The sequence below is a fragment of the Balaenoptera musculus genome, chromosome 1 (genome assembly GCF_009873245.2).
Source record: "Balaenoptera musculus isolate JJ_BM4_2016_0621 chromosome 1, mBalMus1.pri.v3, whole genome shotgun sequence".
Classification (NCBI taxonomy): Eukaryota; Metazoa; Chordata; class Mammalia; order Artiodactyla; family Balaenopteridae; genus Balaenoptera; species Balaenoptera musculus.
Window position 1 is genome coordinate 10,046,269 of NC_045785.1, and position 20,943 is coordinate 10,067,211.

General features: G+C 46.7%; 1 protein-coding gene across 1 annotated transcript in view; it reads right to left on the reverse strand.

Moving 5' to 3' along the window:
* Positions 1-399: 399 nt before the first annotated feature.
* The window catches only part of LRRC38 (leucine rich repeat containing 38), a 36,552-nt gene continuing 16,008 nt past the window's right edge, over positions 400-20,943 (reverse strand). The window contains 1 exon segment of the mRNA XM_036825972.1: positions 400-1,559. Within this exon segment, the coding sequence (XP_036681867.1) occupies positions 1,306-1,559 (254 nt within the window). The 3' untranslated portion in view covers positions 400-1,305.

Below are 20,943 nucleotides of genomic sequence, written 5' to 3' on the forward strand. Positions count from 1 at the left end.
CCTTCCGGAAGGTGTACCCACAATTCCTGGACCAGGGCACTTAGCAAGCACTCAGTAATTCTTTGTGGAGGCAAAGATGCAAGAGAGCAATGAGGAAGAAACATAAGGAATATATTATGGGAGACAATGGAGAGATGCTTCCCCAAATATCCCAGGAGCTTCTCACCAGCCCCTCGTCTAAGTGTCAGTCCCCAGCAAGGTCCGACGCTGTTGATACCCATCATCTTGCATCAACCTTCTGGGTGCATGGCATTGCTTCATACTGTCTCTGAATCAAAGTGCTGCAGTCCACATCCTGGAAAACACTGCCTGTCACAGCCTATGCTCCAAAGAATGTCACACACACCCTAAGGCCACTGATGGAGGTTTTTCAGAAGCTAAGTCCCAGGTTTTTTTGGGTTTTTTTTAACATTTTATTGGTCCAATATAACCTGCTTTTTGGAATCCTGGCCTCCAGGAAAGTTTATCACAAGTTCCGGAGATGACAAGTCTGGAACCGTGCCAGCACAGAGAATGAACGGGCGTTATTCAGTTGAGGGGGGACTCAAGGCTGAAGGAGGTGGCGGGGCAAGATGGAAGCAACTTGGCTGTACTTCAGAGGGAAGAGTGACTCTGAGCAGAGGCCATCGTGATTGTACAAAAACAACTGTTCTTCCTTTACCAGTTGCTACCTCTTAGGATGAGGACCAGGGTTTGAGTTCTGTCAACAAATGTTTTTCTGACCTGCTCACCAAAATATAACAACAAACACCCTTCGGCCAGGTCTTAGCTTTTTCCTCGGTGCCATTTTAGCCAGACGTGGGGTTGTTCTCTGTGTAACACCCCAAGGTGGCCAAAGCCTATTCCAGAAGGGGCAGAAGTCCTGCTCCCATGGAGACGGACCTGAACTCCAATCCCCACCGTCTAGGTTGCTGCCTCTCAGGAGGAAGGAGAGGCTGCCTGGTCCTGCGGTCCAGGTCAGAGAAATGGACGGCACAAAGTCATCTCTGCAGGTGAGAGCTGCCAGTCTTCACATCCCCTGCGCTGTTTTCAGCTGTCGGCTCTGAAACCTGACTCGGTCATCTTCTCCCCACACGCACCTCAAGCCGAGAGGCAGGCTCTCCTCCGGGAATCCTTCCTGGACTCCTTCGCTCTGCGGATTCTAAACTCCGAGATCAGAGGTCTCAGCGGGTGCGCCCAGGGGGCAAGGCTCAGAGCAGGCGCTGCTCTGGTCACTGATGGTCAATTCTTCTCCGTTTCCAGCATTTCCCTCGGAGGAGAGCCATGGGCTGGGGTTCTGGAGAGCAAGGAGGGGGTGCGGGTGGCTCAGTCGTCCTCATCCTCGTCTTCGTCCTCAGTGTCTTTGTTGGGGGCGCACCTCTGGAAGCACTGCACCACGGTGGCCAGAAAGAAGCTGGAGATGATGGCGACGATGGACACAGCCACGCCAGAGAAGATGATGACGAACAGGTCTGTGAGCGAGAGGCTGAACTTGCACTCGCTGAAGCTGGCCTCCGACAGCTCGTGCAGGAATATCCTCCTGTTCTCCACGGGCAGGGAGCACTGGATTTCGTCGAGGCCTGTGAGAAAGGCAGGCAGAATGAGAGAGCGGTTTAGGCTGCAGCCCAGGATTGCCTACAAGTTAGCAAGGGGAGTGCTTACCAGGTGCAAAGCAGGCGCGTGCCCCCAGACACAAAAGGGGGAAAAAGTTGACTTGAATGCAGTTTAAACGTTTTCAAAAACCCTCAGGGTAATCACATGGAAGAAACCAGAATGTGCTGGTCTCCCTTACTTTAAAACATGGCACTCTTGATTTTGAATCACTCAAGGTGGTGATGGAAGGGAGCCTAATCTTTTTAGGGTTTAGAAGCTCTGTAGACCGTAATCCAGATCTGGTAATACCCAGCGCCCTCGGGGCAGAGGGCGGGGCAAGGCTGTGGGATGCGGAGGGGCGGTGCCAACCAATGGCAGTACCCTCCAGTTTGTAAGGCAGCTTCCCAAGAAGAATGCCAGCCTCCTTTCCACTGCCACCCAGGAGAAACTGAACAGAGGATCAGAGTAGCGCTGTAGAAACTCCACTCACTACCCTAGAAGGGTTTTCCCTTGGCAGGAGTGGGGAAAATAAATATGTAGTTATGATGCTTGCATGAGCTCCTCTGTGCTTGAGAGTCACCTGACGACTACATTGAAATCCAGATTCCCGGGCTCCGCCCCCTGGAGAATCCAATTCAGCAGGCTGCACTGGGACCCCAGCCTCTGCATTTTTAAAAACCAGGTGATTCTGATGCTGCTGGCCCACGAGGCACACGTGAGAAACATTATCTTCTAGCTGGTGAGAGAGACTGTGAGGGGTTTGAGGGAGAGTTCCTGGGACACCCACCCCACTACAACCAGAAGAGCCCTTGTAAACTCTGTTTTATATATTGGGGTTCCCTTTAAGATCTCACTTGAAAAGTGTTTGGCTAATTTAAAAAGAAGTTTCAAATCCACAGGTCAAAAAAAAATGTTACATCTGGGTATGTGCTGAGACAGTGCTTCATAGCAACAGCAATAAATGCAATCTAGAGCTTACCATGGGCCAGGCACTGTTCTAAGCACTTCACACATGATAAATTGTTTAATCCTCACAACTCCGTGAGATAGGTCCTGCCATCATCCCCATTTTACAGATGAGGAAACAGGCTCAGAGAGGTAAAGTAACTTGTCCAAAGCGGCACAGCTAGTAAGTGGCGACTCTGACTCAAACAGTTTGCCTCCAGAGACCTGGCCTGCAGCCACTGTGCCTCCAAACGGAACAGAAAGCAGGTGTGGGGCTGGAGAGGAAAGCCAGGAAGAGAGGGGCCAGGGGCCCAGGAAGCCAACGCCATCCTCCCGTGGCTGCCACCAAGAGGAGTGGTGGTGACAGCAGTTGTCGGTCACCTGGGGGTGAGGGACATGTTCCTCGTGTAATGGATTTATGGCATTTTAGAGATACCGCTGTATGACTGCTCCTTTATCAGTTAGCTGTTCCTCTCGGGGTACCTCATCTGCCATCAAGTGAAATGGGAGGGCAGCTACGAGAATTGCAGGCTGGTGAATTTTACCCCTTCTACTTACTCATAGGAGCCTAAAGCTGAGGCTTGCCTGGGACAAAGGGCCATCTGTAGATAGGGGGTCAGCTAAGGTCTAAAGGATGAGATGGAAGCAGTTATGGAAGAACAGTCCAGGTAGAGAAGAAGGAAGCTGGCAAAGAACTCGGAGTTCGGGGAACCATGCAGCTGGGGCATCAGAGTGAGCCAAGGGGAATTCAGCATGAGCTGGGGTGGGAGAGATGGGCATGTGCTGAGATGAAGTCCCTGAGAACCAGGGTCTTCAAATAAATACTACGAAGAAAGGCAGCCCACCTCCACCCCCAATCCTGTTATGGACTGGATTGTATCTCCCCCCACCCCAAATTCATATGTTGAAGCCCTAACCTCCAATGTGACTATATTTGGACATAGGGTCTCTAGGGAGGTACTTAAGGTTAAATGGGGTCATAAGGGTGGGGCCCTGATCAATAGGACTGGTGTCTTTATAAGAAGAGGAAGAGATAACAGAGAGCTCTCTCTTTCTCTCTGTGTGTGCACAGAGGAAAGGCCATGTGAAGACACAGCAAGAAGGTGGCCATCTGCAAGCCAGGAAAAAAGTCCTCAGCAGAAACCAAGCCTGCACACACCTTGATCTTGGACTTCTAGCCTCTGGAACTGTGATAAAATAAGTTTCTGTTGTTTAAACCACCCAATCTGTGGTTTTTTGTTATGGCAACCCTAGTAGACTAACAACAATCCTCACTGGACAAGAACAAAAGATACAGACTTGTGTTAGTATTAAGCTCTAAAGACTGTTTGTTATCAAGCATAATCTGCACATCCTGATGGATATACAATATGAACTACATACAAAGTCAAGTTACTGTCATAATTTCACAAACTTCGAATATAAGAAAATGCATGATATTAAAATGCATAAAAAGGTCAGACCTGTTTTTGATCTGGAAGAGGAGAGAAAAATAAAGTAATAGTACCTAACATTCATATTGCACTTACTACATGCAAACACTGTTCTAAGTTCTATATGCATATTAACTCTTATTTCTCACACCAACTATTATTACACCCATTTTATGAATGAGAAAACCGAAGCACAGAGAATTTACACACCTTGCCTTCAGCAACACAGCTTCACAGGGATGTGAAGACACCGTTTTGACATTAAGCTCACCTGCCTGCAATTTCTGTTTATCTTTGGTGTCCTTTCAGTTCTCAGGAAACCTTCAATTATTCTCTTTTTCAGTGCTTCCTGGTTTCAGAAAGCTGCCTTCAACCCATATCCAGCATAATCTGAAAGTCAGAATGATTCCTCACACCTCACTAATTAGCTGGTTTCTGTTCTGCAAAGAGCAGCCCTGCTAATTGCACAGCAATCCTGCCACCACCCTTTGGGTCTTTATTGCGTATCTTTCCTTCTAGCTCAGAAACAGAAGGTGGAGAAGGATGACTGAGCTTCCTCCTTCCTTCTGTCCTGACCCATCTTTTATGTAGTCTATAGCCAACCCACTGATGCTCTTCTCCCCATGGAAACCGTTGCTCAGCAACCATACGCACGCACGTTCCCTCCTCTCCCTGAATGGATGCCTACCTTAGATATCCAAGGAATTAGCTGGACCAAAGCTCTGCAGGTTTCTCCAGTTTACACTTGACTACGTTTTTGACTATTTCTTTTCTTAAGCCAAACTTTTGTTTACTTCTGAGCATTTTAAATGCATTTGAACAGAACAGGAGAGCTTTATGACAGAGTTATTGTGGGGTTCCCTTGCAGACATTATTTTCTTCAATGGAAAAGCAGGAAAATCAATTGACCTGCCTCTTCTTAACATCCACCCCACCCCTCCCCGCCAGCCAAAGATGTTACAAAAATAAAAAAGATGGACACCGATGGACACCATTGGACTACACGAAGCTCAGGCAGTTTCTAAAACTAAGATAATATTTGCCATTTCCAAACCCGTAACAGGTCATTATTACCGAGAGAAAAGGTCTAGAAGTCCTTTTTTCAATGAGCTGTGTTAACTGGCAAACACCACCCCAACAAAACAACACAAGCCCACAGAGCCTGCCATTTAAATCCAACCTTTGCTGGCCACGACTCCTCAAGTCAATTCTGATTTCTACGGTGTTCTTTGTGCCTTGAGATTACGCCTGGCATTTTTACAAAGCGACACTTTTAGAAACTGTCATCTCACATTTCTCTGTGGCTAGAGGAAACAGGCTTGCTTGGAAAACACCACACACAAGCCCACCAGGAGTGGGAGGCTCTGGACCCACGCTCAATGGAGCCATCACAAGATACACTGACTTGATGGGTTTTCGTAGCTCACAAAGGGCAGAGAAATGAGAGTCAGCAGGACCCAGCAGAGTGGGGCAGAGCACCGCTGCCGGCTGCTCTAAGGACACAGTCAAGGCCGACTGCAGAACTCAGGAGTTGGAGTGATCTGACTTTGGGGTCCCCTCTTCTCTCCTGCAGGAGCTACTCTAGACCAGGGTTTCTCAACCTCGGCACTACCAACATTCGGGCCCGGATAATTCTTTGAGGTAGGAGGCTGTCCCATATACTGCAGGATGTTTATCATTATCCCTGTCCTCTACCCACTAGATGCCACTAGCACCCCCACCCAGTGTGACCATCAATAATGTCTCCAGACGGTGCCACACGTCCCCAGGAGGAGGTCGGGGAAGGAGACAGAATTCCCTGGTTGAGAACCGCTGCTTTAGACTGAAATGCTCAGCTAAGTAGGTAAGCTTCTAAGGCAGGGCTGCTCTTAGCTACTAGGCAGACATTTAGTTGTTAAATGGCTTTTTAATTCATGCATTAAACAAAATGGGTAAGGCTTAATGCTAGATACCAAAAAAAGAAAAGAAAAGAAAGGAGAGAGAGAAAGAAAGGACAAAAGAAAGAAGGCAGGAAGTGGGGGGGGGAGTGAGGGAGGGAGGGAAAGAGGGAGGAGAAAAAAAGAGGAAGACGCAGTCCTGGCCTCAAGGAACTTAGGTCTAATAGGGGCAGCAGGACACAAGCATAAATAGTGATAGTTTTGGAGAGAGAGTGAGAAGTCGCACAAGAGGTCCAGTGAAAGCCAGAGAGAAGTTGCGAGGAGAGTGCGGGGTAGGGTCTCTGGGGGGAGGCCCGGAGGGACAGAGGGAGGACGGGTGGTCATGAGCACGTGGAGGGGAGGAGGGGAGTCCATGTGATGCCCCTACTTGATCTGGAATGTTCTCCCTCCTTGTCTGAGCCCAGCTCCCCAGCTGTCTGAGTTAAGAACAGTGAACAAGAGCCAGTATTTATGGGGCACTTCACGTGTGCCAGGCCCTGCTCTTAGGGCTTTATACACATTAGCTCACTGAATCCTCAGGCCAACCCAAAGAGGAGCCTCTAGTCATCCCCACTTTACAGATGTTCAAACTGAGACACAGAGAAGCCAAGTGACTTGCCCAAGGCCACACCGCCAGGAAACAGACAGAGCCTAGACTGACACCAGCCACTATGCGGTCCCACCCACTTTCCCGGGCAGGGAGACCTAAGGCTGCACCAGCCCCACCCAGTGCCTCAGATCAAGTTCCCTCCTCCAGGCAGCGTCTTTGTTTTTTAAATTTTTTTTATGGTGTAAAGCATTTCTTTCTTTTTTTTTTTTTTAACATCTTTATTGGAGTATAATTGCTTTACAATGGTGTGTTAGTTTCTGCTTTATAACAAAGTGAATCAGTTATACATATACATATGTTCCCATATCTCTTCCCTCTTGCATCTCCCTCCCTCCCACCCTCCCTATCCCACTCCTCTAGGTGGTCACAAAGCACAGAGCTGATCTCTCTGTGCTATGCGGCTGCTTCCCACTAGCTATCGGTTTTACATTTGGTAGTGTATATATGTTCATGCCACTCTCTCTTTGTCCCAGCTTACCCTTCCCCCTCCCTGTGTCAAGTCCATTCTCTAGTAGGTCTGCGTCTTTATTCCCGTCCTGCCCCTAGGTTCTTCATGACCACTTTTTTTTTTTTTTAGATTCCATATATATGTGTTAGCATATGGTATTTGTTTTTCTCTTTCTGACTTACTTCACTCTGTATGACAGACTCTAGGTCCATCCACCTCACTACAAACAACTCAATTTCGTTTCTTTTTATGGCTGAGTAATATTCCATTGTATATATGTGCCACATCTTCTTTATCCATTCATCTGTCGATGGACACTTAGGTTGCTTCCATGTCCTGGCTACTGTAAATAGAGCTGCAATGAACATCGTGCATGACTCTTTTTGAATTATGGTTTTCTCAGGGTATATGCTCAGTAGTGGGATTGCTGGGTCATATGGTAGTTCTGTTTTTAGTTTTTTAAGGAACCTCCATACTGTTCTCCATAGTGGCTGTATCAGTTTACATTCCCATCAACAGTGCAAGGGGTTCCCTTTTCTCCACACCCTCTCCAGCATTTATTGTTTGTAGATTTTTTGATGATGGCCATTCTGACTGGTGTGAGGTGATACCTCATTGTAGTTTTGACTTGCATTTCTCTAATGATTAGTGATGTTGAGCATCTTTTCATGTGTTTGTAGCCAATCTGTATATCTTCTTTGGAGAAATGCCTATTTAGGTCTTCTGCCCATTTTTGGATTGGGTTGTTTGTTTTTTTCATATTGAGCTGTATGAGCTTCTTGTAAATTTTGGAGATTAATCCTTTGTCTGTTGCTTCATTTGCAAATATTTTCTCCCATTCTGAGGGTTGTCTTTTGGTCTTGTTTATGGTTTCCTTTGCTGTGCAAAAGCTTTTAAGTTTCATTAAGTCCCATTTGTTTATTTTTGTTTTCATTTCCATTTCTCTAGGAGGTGGGTCAAAAAGGATCTTGCTGTGATTTATATCATAGAGTGTTCTGTCTACGTTTTCCTCTAAGAGTTTGATAGTGTCTGGCCTTACATTTAGGTCTTTAATCCATTTGGAGGTTATTTTTGTGTATGGTGTTAGGGAGTGTTCTAATTTCATTCTTTTACATGTAGCTGTCCAGTTTTCCCAGCATCACTTATTGAAGAGGCTGCCTTTTCTCCATTGTATATTCTTGCCTCCTTTATAAAAAATAAGGTAACCATATGTGCGTGGGTTTACCTCTGAGCTTTCTATCCTAGTCCATTGATCTATATTTCTGTTTTTGTGCCAGTACCATAATGTCTTGATTACTGTAGCTTTGTAGTATAGTCTGAAGTCAGGGAGCCTGAATCCTCCAGCTCCGTTTTTCTTTCTCAAGATTGCTTTGGCTATATAGGATCCTTTGTGTTTCCATACAAATTGTGCAATTTTTTGTTCTAGTTCTGTGAAAAATCCCATTGGTAGTTTGATAGGGATTGCACTGAATCTGTAGATTGCTTTGGGTAGTATAGTCATTTTCACAATGTTGATTCTTCCAATCCAAGAACATGGTATATCTCTCCATCTGTTTGTATCATCTTTAATTTCTTTCATCAGTGTCTTATAGTTTTCTGCATACAGGTTTTTGTCTCCTTAGTTAGGTTTATTCCTAGGTATTTTATTCTTTTTGTTGCAATGGTCTTTTAAAGAGATGTTCTAGAACTCTCCAGCAACCCTCCTGGTCCCCAGGCCCTGACCTGGCATAGCCTGGAAAGGTCAAGGTGCTGGCATAGCCTCTCCCTGGTCAGGAGACGTGCTCCGTGGGTACTGTGAAGTGCAGATGTGGAGGGAAACCATCCTGTGAGTGTTCGAACAGACCCCCGGGGGGGGGGCCCTGGCTCTACCTCCTGATATCCTATGACCCTGGCCCAGGCCCTGTCTCCCCAAGCACTGCCTTGTGATGATGCTGTGAGCATGAAATGAGGGATATCTGAAAAGCTCTTACCAGGGTGCCTGGCCACCATTCAAGCTTGAAAAAGCCACTGTTAGTATCATTCAGATTTTCAAGGTTTCAAATTGTGCCCAGGCCTGACTCCAGGTATCTGATGAGGGTGCCTTTGTTAGTCAGGGTTCTCCAAAGAAACCGAACCAATAGGATGAGTATACACGGAGAGACTTATTATAAGGAATTGGCTCATGCAACTATGGAGCTGACAAGTCCCAAGATCTGCAGTCGGGAAGCTGGAGACCCAGGAAAGCTGGTGGTATAGTTACAGTCTGAATGCCCACTGGCTCAGGACCCAGGGAGGACCAGTGTTACAGTTCTATCCGAAGGCAAGAAGGAATTGATGTTCCAGCCCTAGGCAGTCATGCAGGAGGGGTTCCCCCTTACTGGAAGGAGGGTCAGCCTTTTTGCTCTAATCAGGCCTTTAACTGATTGGATGAGGCCCACCCACATTAGGAAGGGTCATCTGCTTTACTCAGTCTACTGATTCAAGTGTTAATTTCATCCCAAAACACCCTCACAGACACACCCAGAATAATGTCTGACCAAATATCAGGGCACCCACGACCCCGTCAAGTTGACACATAAAATCAACCATCACAGTGCTCTTTACACTTTCAGCAGCAGCAAGAGAGATGCTTCTCTAATTACATTAGGCTAAGGCAGAAATTTAAATGAAACTCTCCTTTTTTCTACTTGCTGAAGACATCTGAGATAGGGAGGTGGAACTCGTTAAGGATTCGCAATGTCAGAAAGATCTGCATGTCCAGAGTCATCCTGACTATAGAGCCGGTGGAGGCTCCTTCTCTGCTCCTCCTCCATCTCCTCCCTCCTCCTTCTCCCTTTCCTTTTCCTTCTCCTTCTTATTCTTTGTATTTTTAAAATTTTGGTAAACTATGCATAACATAATGGTTATCATTTTAACCATTTTTAAGTGTATAAATTCATTGGCATTAAGTACATATACCATGATGTACAACCATCACCCCTATTTATTTCCAAAACTTTGTCATCCCCCAAACTCTGTACCCATTAAACAGTAACTCCCCTTGCCTCATTCCCAGCCCCTGGCAACCACTCCCTACTGTCTCCACGAATTGCCTACTCATATAAGTGGAATCATACAATATTTGTCATTTTGTGACTGGCTTATTTCACCTAGCATAATGTCTGTGAGGTCCAGCCATGTTGTGGCATGTATTAGAATTTCTTTCTTTTTTAAGGCTGAATAATATTCCATTGCATGGTGACACCACATTTTGTTTATCCATTCATCTACTGATGGGCACTTGGGTTGTCTCCACCTTTTGGCTATTGTAAATAATGCTGCTATAAACCTTGGCATACAATGGACTTGTTGAAGTCTCTGCTTTCAATTCTTTTAGGTACATAACTGAGAAGTGGAATTGCGGGATCATATTGTAATTCTACATTTAAATTTTTGACGAACCACCATAGAGATTTCCGCTATGGTTACACAGTTTATAGTCCCATAAACAGTGCACAAGGTGGGGACTTCCCTGGTGGCACAGTGGATGAGATTCCGCACTCCCAATGCAGGGGGCCCGGGTTCGATCCCTGGTCAGGGAACTAGATCCCACATGCATGCCGCAACTAAGAGTTTGCATGTCACAACTAAGGAGCCCGTGTGCCACAACTAAGGAGCTGGCGAGCTGCATCTAAGGAGCCCACGAGCCGCAGTTAAGGAGCCCGCTTGCCGCAACTAAGACCCGGAACAACCAAATAAATAAAAATAAATAAATGAATATTAAAAAAAAAGACAAAAACAGTGCACAAGGGTTCCAATGTCTCTATATTCTTGCCCACACGTGTTATTTTACATTTTAAAAAATGGCCATCCTAATGGAAGTGAAGTAGTATTCATCTTTTTGGTGGTTTTGATTTGCATTTCTCTACTGACTAGTGATATCCAGCATCCTTTCATGTGTTTATTGGCCTGCTCCTTCTTTTTAAATGAAGGCCATAGTCTCCTAAACAGCCTGCATGGGGCATTTCATCAAGGATTAGCAGCCATGTTGCAAAAGGTTGGTCCCAGGTAAGTCAAACCTGGGTAGAAAACAGGGCTGAGAAACCCTGGGGGAGACCCAGAGGCACGCTGGACAGATTTCTGAAAAGGAAGACTAGGCATATCTCCCAATCCAGTATCATTCACCTACTACTTCCTGAGCCTTCATCCATGCCCTAAGCTGGGAAGAATGTGTGTGCAGGGGGTGGGTAGCATTTATTGAGCACATGTTATGTTCTGATGCGGTGCACGCCCCTTAACACACATCATTTATAGTTGACCTCCATCTGGGAGGTGAGCGGCATTATCCTCAATTCACAGCTGAGGAAGCAGGTCTCAGAAATCTTTGGCAATTCACGTACTGTTAAATAGGGAAGGCCAAATTCAAACTATCCTCTCAGTTTGTTTTACTCCAAAGCCTGTGTTTTTCCCGTCACTCTATGTTGTCTGTAATGCTGAAGAAAGTGACATCCTCAGCCTCAGGAAGCTTATAATCTGACAGAGGAGCCCAAACTAAAAGACATCAAGCAATGGGGAAGGAAGACAATATATGACTGAGAATCGACTTTGGGCTTTACAAATTCAGAGAATGAAGAGCCAGGGTGTGTGGAAGGTCTGGTAATACTCATCCCTATTTATGGAATGAACACATACCTTTGAGTTCAGGGGATTACTGGGGAGGAATGAGAAAGGCATTGCAGGCAAGAGGCCCGGGTGGAATCTGGAAGTGTGGGTGAGAATGACATTAGAGGCGCCCTCCTGGGCTAGAATAGCGCCCCCCAAATACAATATCTTCCCAAATGGCTGCCACTGGCTCATGTCCAGTGGCCGCGTGCGGAGTTGATGGAGCATCTGAGGACCTGAGAATCTGGATTAAGAGATGAAAGGATGGCAATCCTGAGCCAGGCTCAGGCTGCAAAAGATTTGTGTGTGTGTGTGTCAAAGCAACAATAGTGGTCTTTTATCTTAAGAATCTAAAAAAACATTCAAATCAGCAGATAAGGCAATGTTGTCACATGGAGACAACCGTCAGGCTGCCCTAATGAGACAGGACACATGCTGTGAGCCTGCTCACTCATTCATGTCACCTGCTGGCCCCTGTGCAGGCATGTGAGTGTGTAATCCCCTGGGGCAAGTGGGTTTCTGCCTGTCCTGCATCCCAGAGGCAGCCAGGGATTGCAAGGCATGGGTATAAGTTTAGGGTAAGACCATCCGCCTGTGACTAAGATCTCTCGGAAGCCTAGAGTCTACAGCTATGATCCTCAGGCTTTTGACTTTTACATAATGGCAAAAATTTTTTTTTAAATAAGAAATAGAGGAGACTGACACAGAGCTGCAGCTGATAATTCTTCTCAGGACATTAAACACACACACGCCATCATCATTTTATAAAAGAGAGAACATTTGTACACCATTAAAGTTAAGAAAGGCAGGATAACAGCAAATCAGTTAATACATTGGCCTTAAAAAACACTCACCACAGTGCCCTCATTGCTCTCATTTTGCCTGGAAAAAAATGACCACTGATAAAGGGCCACATTTGGGAAGCATCATCATATTCCATACTCTCTATCCCACCTGGAACCAGAGCCCGGGGATCACTTCCTTATTCTTCAAGACCAGAGGTACAGCTGCAAACTACAGCTCCAGGCCCAAATCGCCCTTCCTTCCATCTCCCATAGGTATTTGTAAATAAAGTCTTATTGGAACACAGCCAGACCCACTGGTTTACACATTATCGAAGGCTGCTTTCGAGCTACAATGGCAAGTTTGAGTAGTTGCAAGAGATTCTATGGCTCACGAGGCCTAAAATATTTACTATCCAGCGCTTAATAGAAAGTTTGCCAATTCCTGTTCAAAACTCAACCCAGGAAACGCCTCCTCTGGGAAGCCTGCCCTGAATGCTTCCTGTGTTCCCCCTTCCCCTGAATCAGACCCATCCCTTCCTGGCCCCCCACACCTCCTCCAAAAAAGTCAACTCCTCCACGGGGCGGCCTGTGTCTCTCACGTCTGCAGACACAGCTGCCAGCTCAGGGCTTGGCACACAGCACACGAACATCAGGAAAACTGGGAAAATCTAAAACAACTCAGAAATATCTGGGTGAGAAGGATCCTGGTGCATGGTTCCCAGCCGGGGTCCTGCAGGTGGGCTGGGGTTCTGTAAGCAAGGACCAGTTGTCAAAAGGCCAATCAGTCACTTGTTTGTGAGAAGGCCGCAGGGGCTATTTACTCAAACATGCAATTTGGTAGACAAAATCTTTCAAACTCAGGGTCTGGAAACATTAATACAATACGTTCTTTAGTGGCAAAAATGTTGGGAGCTATCAATTTTTGTGATTTCTTTGTCTTCTTCAGTGAAGTGAATCCAAGACGCGGAGACCTCTTCCTATTTATTACACATGATTTCTGAAATAATACTAGTAATAGCTAGTGGGTTCAATAGATAACTCAGTTCCCGCCCTGAGTTTAGAACTGAATGATTGAGAGACATGGGACTCAGAGGAAATAGGTGAGAACGTCAGTTTTGTTACTGATAAAACTGCAGGAGCCTACGCTGTCTTCCTGTGTCTACCCTACTGGCGGCCCCAATTCTCCCTTCAGCAGCCAGAATGAGTCTTTTACAGAAAAACTTATATCCCATCTTTCTCCTGCTCAACACCTCCCACCACCACCGCCACTAAGGCTCCTCATCTTTCCCAAAGTGAAATCCACGATCCTTACCACTGTTTCCGCAAACCCCTCACTCCACCTTGCTTGCCATTCCTCAGACACCCCATGCACAGGCCTACCTCAGGGCCTTTGCACCTGTTCCCTCTGCCTGGCTCACTTTACTTCCTTAAGGTCTCTGCTCAGATGTCACGTCACTTTATCAGAGATGCTCTCCCCAGCCCCACGATCACTCCCCATCCCCTGTACCTGGCTTTATTTTTCTCTATGGGACCACCTGACATGGTATATGTGTATCTATCTGTTTATTTCCTGCTTCCCTGCCCCTCTCCACTCAATTGTCAGCTCTGGGAAGTCGGGCTTTCGGTTTTGTTCCCTGCTGTATTCTCAGTACCTAGAACTTCCAAAAGTATTTTTGAATGATGTATGAATAAAGACAGGATTGGAGAGTGTGGCTTAGCTGCGTGGCCACAGAGGGGTTCCTAGACCACCTCCCCAAACAGACAGTCCATCCCACCTAATGGCTGATGGTGCTGGACAAACACAGGTCTCTCCCTTGCAGGACAGAAGTCCTTTACCCTAAATTCATCGCCATATACCTTGCAGCTCGCTAGGAGGAGGAAGAAGCTGTATGTATTTCTCCCGCGCTTTTCCCTCTTGGGAGGTGGAAACATTCACCGCTCTTTGGACACAGGTGGAGCAGAACAAGGAATGCTGGATAGTCTTCTAAGCATTGCACTGTCTACACTCCTCTAATCCATAAAACAAGCTCTGTGGCTAGTACTATAGTGACCCCGGTCAGCAGACAAAGAAACTGAATGCTACTTCTGAGACGTGCTTCCGGTTCTCCAGCTGAGAAATGATAGAGCCAGGATTCGGAGTCAGGCGGTCTGACTCCAGAGCCTATGCTGTTAGCCATTACCCTCCCCTATTGTCTTAAAAATGCTTGCACAATTTATTGTGGGGATACTGAGACCCAGTGAGTCACAGACTTAAGCCAAAGCTGCACAGGAAACTTGTAAACCCAGTTTGGAACCCACGTCACCTTCAGGGGTGGCCCAAGCCCAGAGTACTCCGTGGGGAGAGGTCATTCTAAAGGGTCTGGGTGTTGTCGTATTTCCTAGGACAGCGGTAATAAATTATCACAAACCAGGTGGCTTAAGACAAATTCGTTCTCTTGTAGTTCCTGAGGCCGGAAGTCCAAAATTAAAGTGCCAGAGGGCCAGCACCCTCTGAGGGCTCTAGGGGAGAATCCTTTCTGGCCTCTTCCAGCTCCTGGTGGCTCGTGGCATTCCTTGGCTTGTGGCAGCATCACTCCGATCTCTGCCTCTGTCTTCATGTGGCTTTCTGCTCTGTATCTCTTTCATATCTCTCTCTTATAAGGACACCTGTCATTGGATTTAGGGCCCATCCTAAATCCAGGAAGATCTCACCTCGAGATCCTTAACTCAGTTATATGGACAAAGACTCTTTTTCCAAATAAGGTCACCTTCATAGGTTCCAGGCATTAGGGCTTGGACGTATCCCTTTGAAGGATGCAATTCAACCCGGTCCAGGTGTCTCACGTGTAACAGTCATTTGTCGTCCTTCAGTTTCTCACCTCCATCTCTCCTCATTTGGAGTCTGCTCCCAGATTTCATTTTGGGCAATCACCTCTCACCCCGTGGGTACGTCTTAGTGCGACTTTATTCAAATGCATGGCCCCTCACCAGCGTCTCTCTGTCCCAATACACTGAATCTTGAGTGGACTGACCAAAAAGTATGGCCGGAGCCCGTTCAATCCAGCAGCCCCACCCTGGAGAACTCCTCAACTGGTTTTTGCTTTCCAGACTCCCAGGGCTGCCTCATTCTTTTCTGAGCCTGCTTCCCCAGCTTTCTCTTCAGTTCTGTGAATTACCTGACATACCTGCAATGAGTCCTTTTCTTGCTTACATTAACCAGAGCTGGCTTCTGTTGTTTACAGTCAAGAGGCCCAATTAACCAATGGATTATATGAAAACAGAGTTCGAGGATGAGCCAGACACCTGTCCTGTCAGCCCCTGCTCCACAGTCACAAATCATCCCACTCTGCCCTGCTGTCCCACAAAACCACGTGTTTGGTGGTTCCAGGCTCTCGAGGAAGTGCGGTTGATTCTGTGCAACCCGTCTCCCCTCCTAGGGAGACAACCCAGGCAACAGGCACGACTGATGGGAAGCTGAGCTCCTACCTTCTGTCTTTTTTTTTTTTTTTTTTTTTTTTTTTTTTGGTTTTTACATGCACAAGAAATACATCTTTATTGGGTTAAATCACTGATATTTGAGGCTGATTTTCATCACGACATAGTCTATCCTATCCTGAACGGTTTTGCTCACCTTGATGGTATCGTCTTGAATGATGGCTGCCCTTGGTCCCAAAGGGAGATCAATTTCAAAGATGATTTTTTGGAAGTTTACTAGTGTAGGGGCTCAGGGAGCCTTTTAGTAGATCTATAGGCTCTATCAGATTCAAGGATGGCTTGGAACCCATCCTTCCTTCCTGATGAGAGTCTACAATTTTGAAACCCATATGGAAGAAAAGTCTAGAAACGCTTGTTCCTTCTGGCAAGATCCTACATGGTGAGGTGAGGAGCTTGCAGAAAAATAGATACCTGAACACTGGAAGACGCTCTTTCCCATGATGTGGCTGGAGTATGTGAATGGAAAGCTGGAGGTGGTGGGTTATCTTTGACCACAGGTCCTGGAAGCCAGCAAACAAGGATGGGGTGTCGCCAACAAACAAGTGCTCTGCCCTCCAGCCCCTCACCATCAGTCTCCTTTGTCTTTGAAAGACTAAGGGTCTAATTTTAGGGAATAAAAACTCAAAGTTCCGCACTGAGAGAACTTTAAGCCCAAAAGTACATGATGTAACTGAATCTAGATAAAAGGAATGGGACGCATAGATATGCTCCCTTTAATGTTCACCTCACATTCTGACATTTTAAGCTACATTTACTATCGTTTGGGCATCTGGGACATGAGTAAATGAAGGTAAATTGCTAGATCTTGTATCTTGAACTTTTTGCCATGATTGAGCCACACATGTCTTCAGGGCAGGGACCTCTATATCTTGTTTGTCATCACATTTACCCAGCATTTGATAGGTGTGTTTAAGCAATTTGATGGATTTAAGTAATTCTTGCAGTATACCTACTGCTGGAGGATCCAAAATGTCAACTGTTCCTCAAAGATTTTTGACCGACAGATGTTCATGCTGTTTCTAGCAAGGACAGAACTTCCTGCTGCATAAAGTCTCAGGCTATCCTCTGTAACTCCGATCCAGAGGGCCCAGGGGAAGCAATCCTCCAGAAACAGAAGGTGGAGTGTCACCTGCTCCCCCAGCCCCCCACACCTGTTGGAATTCCACCTATTTCAGTGGATAGATAATCTGGGTGATAGTTTTGCTCTGGACTTAGCAATGGATCACGTGCTTTTGGTTATGGACGGGAGGGGGTTTAAGATTTAAGGGAGGTGCATTGCTGGGGCACAGGGAGATGAAGGCAGAAAAAAAGCAAAGGAAGGGAGGGGAGAAGGAAAGAAAAAAGAGGGGTCTTGCACATTATAGCAGCAGATATTAGCTTGTGTATATATGTCAATAGCAACGTGGTCGATCGGTATTTTCAAACACTTCTGTAATTTTTATCTGAGTTTTAATGACCCAGTTTTGGTGGGGATGGGAGAAGACTTGAAATAATAGTGACTCCAAAATGTCCTCTTGATTGAAGTTCTCACTGCTTTGAAAGGGAAAGTGGTTTGCAAATCATTGTCCTTCTCCAGGCCAGAATTAAAAGCACAAGTGTGCTCTGGTTTGTGAAATTTGTGCTCAATTAGTCCCAGAAGACAGAATGAGTCATCACTTAGACAAAAAAAAAAAAGACTCTTCTTTGCGGGCCCTGGCTGGTTGTTTGTGTTTAAACCTGTGAAGATTTTGAAATTGTTTACGCATTAAAGCAAGGAACCAATTGTCAAGAGTTGGATTTCTGGGTGCAATAAAAACAATCATTTTGACTTAGGTATTCCTGTGTTCATACCCCGCAAGACAGAAAACCTCATTCCAGGCTGATCCGTGTGCTACTAGCTCAGGTGCAGCTGCTGTGACTATTGATGAGTGAATAAGCACACGGGAATTACATGATACATAAAACACAGCACTTAAGCTTGCAATCTACCCGCTGCAGCCATTTACCTTCAAATGTTTCAACTGGTTTTGGTTTAGTAAAAAAATGTATGAAAATTGTGTTTTATTGGCTTGCAACACATAGCACAGGCGGCCTCATGCAGACTCCATTCCTCCAGCAAAATCACCTCAGGGATTTCTGAAAGTCCCCGTATGGTGTCCAAGTTGCCTCTAGCAGAAAGGGTCAACAACCGCAAGGAGACCCCTGGCGACCCGCTGTTTGCACCAAGGCATCACTCCCTCTGCTGGGCATTGCAGCTTCCATCTGTTTTAGTGGTTCTTTTGTGGTATCCAGCTTAATCCTGAATCTAGCTTGATGAGGATTAAAATGTAGGATCTGCTTTTGTAGATACCAGGTTTTAAATGAGCTGACCAGGGCTGAATCCTAGGCTTTGGATTTCCTCATTTCCATCATTTTTGGGCTGCAGTCATGTCCCCAGTTTCATGCCAAAGAGGTACCCTTAGAGCTCAATCAATCCATGGGTGAACTGCTCTCATGTTCTGCAAGGAAAATTCCCTGTGATGCCCAGGTCAGTTCTTTTTTTTTTTTTTTTTTTCACGGGTTTTTAAAAGTAATTGATTTTTTTTTTTTTTTTTATTCACACACTACCTTCTGTCTTGTTAGGGGTCTTCCTCCAACACAGATTGACCTTCCACTAAAACCAAGTGGGCTCTGGCTCGTTTGGGTCCAGGCAGAACGTGGTTCGCCGCTCCTTTGCTTCAGAACTACCTCTTTCTTCTCCACCGGGCACACTCCGAAGAGGTGGGCCATTCCTCGTGCGGGGTGGCTTGGTTCCCTGCCTACTGCCGCCCTTCCTGGTCCTCTCCCCTTGACTGATGACTTCTCCCCAGCAGCTGACACCTGAGCCAGAGAGGGTGAATTGCTGCCACTCTCCCGAAATAGATGGTGACACAGCAGAAGGCAGACTAAGATTAATCTCTCGCCCGTGCCAACAAACAGGCCTGCAGCCAGAGGCTCTCTTGGGGCCTTTCCCCTGATCTGGCCTCTCGGGAACTGCCTAATGACAGGCTCTCCTAAGCGCTTTCTGTCATTAAAAATATTTTTTTGCTTTCCTAATTCCACTTATTATGCAAAGCCTCTGTATACACTGAAACAATAGAAGTAAACAAAAAGAAGAGGGATAAAAGAACTCATAAATACATGTTTAACACACTGGCTTACACCTTGCTAGATTTTTCCTTCTGTGTGTGCATGTACATAAATCCCCAGAGTAGAAATACACTCCGCCACTCTGGTGGATAACCATTCTGGGAACATCTTTCATTCCACCAATATAATCATCAAACATCGTTTGTAATGACTACAGGGTATTTTATTGTGCAGATGAGCCATGATTTACTTGCCCAATCACAGAATGTTTCCAGTTTTTTTGCTTACTAGAAGCAAAGCTGCTATGAGTACCACGTACACACTTTAAACTATTTCCCCAAGACACATTCTGCCAAGTTGGAGGTTGTGTGAGAGTCCCTGAACTCACGCCAACAATGGATTTTGTCACTTTTTCATCTTTGCCAACCTGATAAGCCATAAAAGTGCACACTGGTGATTGAGTTTGCATCTCTCTGATTACCAGGAGAGCTGACCATTGTATGGTGTGCTCACCACCCACTTGGAGTTGTTTTTCTGTAAAGTGCCCGTCCAAGACCTGTGCTAAGAGCTTCGCAAGTCTTACCAAGGCATGAGAAGGCCCTGATGACAAGAGGCACTGGGGAGAGTCAGGCTGACCCCTCCACCCAGCTCACTGTTGGAGCTACAACTCCCAGGGAAGGGGCTTCCCTGTCCCACACGCGGAGGAAGGACACTGTCCAGGACCGCTGTTGGCGGTCCCATTGCTCTTTTTTTTTTTTATTTATTTTTGGCTGTGTTGGGTCTTCGTTTCTGTGCGAGGGCTTTCTCTAGTTGCGGCGAGCGGGGGCCACTCTTCATCGCGGTGCGCGGGCCTCTCGCTGTCGCGGCCTCTCTTGTTGCGGAGCACAGGCTCCAGACGCGCAGGCTCAGTAGTTGTGGCTCACGGGCCCAGTTGCTCCGCGGCACGTGGGATCTTCCCAGACCAGGGCTCGAACCCGTGTCCCCTGCACTGGCAGGCAGATTCTCAACCACTGCGCCACCAGGGAAGCCCGGTCCCATTGCGCTTGCCCGGAGTTCTCCACTGCCTCTTCCACCCTCCTCTTCTGCTCATTGGAGTAAGAGGGCTCAGCCTGGGCTGGTGAAACACCCAGCCAGGCCCTCCCTGCCAGCTTTCCGGAACCCAAACCCAAAGGACCAGGAAAAAGCAGCAGCTTTGGTTCTTTCACATGCACAGCCAGACTTTCAGCCTCCTGATTTCACAGCATCATACAAAGTTAGACTTGAAGGTGCCTTGGACAGCTAATACCCCTCCCCAACCTCCCTCCTTTACTTTACAGATGAGAGGCCAGAGAAGTTAGGCAACTTGTCTAAGGTCACATGGAGTCTGGACAGAACCCAGGTCTCCTGACTTCCCGTTTAGTACTCTTTTGAGGCATCAGGTTCTTAGTTGACTACAAGCACCTGGAGTTGCATGTGCTGTGGCCCCTGCTGCAGCCACTTCGTGTTACACAGGAAGACTGCACAAGGGGGCATCGCAGATGGCAGGCAGGGCTTGCTCATGTTTCTGGGGAGCAGGAAGCCGGGGAACACCAGCTCACATTTTTTATAGTGCTGACCTTTGCTCCCTACCACCACTTTCATTAAGTATCACCACATAGGGGAAAATTCCCAGTTCTCCTCACTGTATCAGCCGGCAGACACTTCACCTGATTAAGTAATCAGCTGATTTCTACTAGAGGAAGACGCATCTGCAGCATTGGGTCAAGGGCACCTGCTTGGTCCTGGCTCCGCAGAGCATGTCCTGTAGAAGGGGCAGCACGGAAGAGTGGACCCTGCACCAGGGTTGGACCTGTGTCTGCTGTCCTCCACTCCAGCCTGACTCCCACCCCGAACCTCAGGACACTGACATTAGTCACACACACAAGCATGGAAAACTGACTGACTCACAATGCGGTTTTCCCAGACTGTCCTCCCCCGGTAAGAAATGAGCAGAGATGATCCTGACAGCTTACATTTTTATTCTCTGGGAAGCTTGCAAGCATTTCCACTGTCACCACCACTGCCATCATCTTGA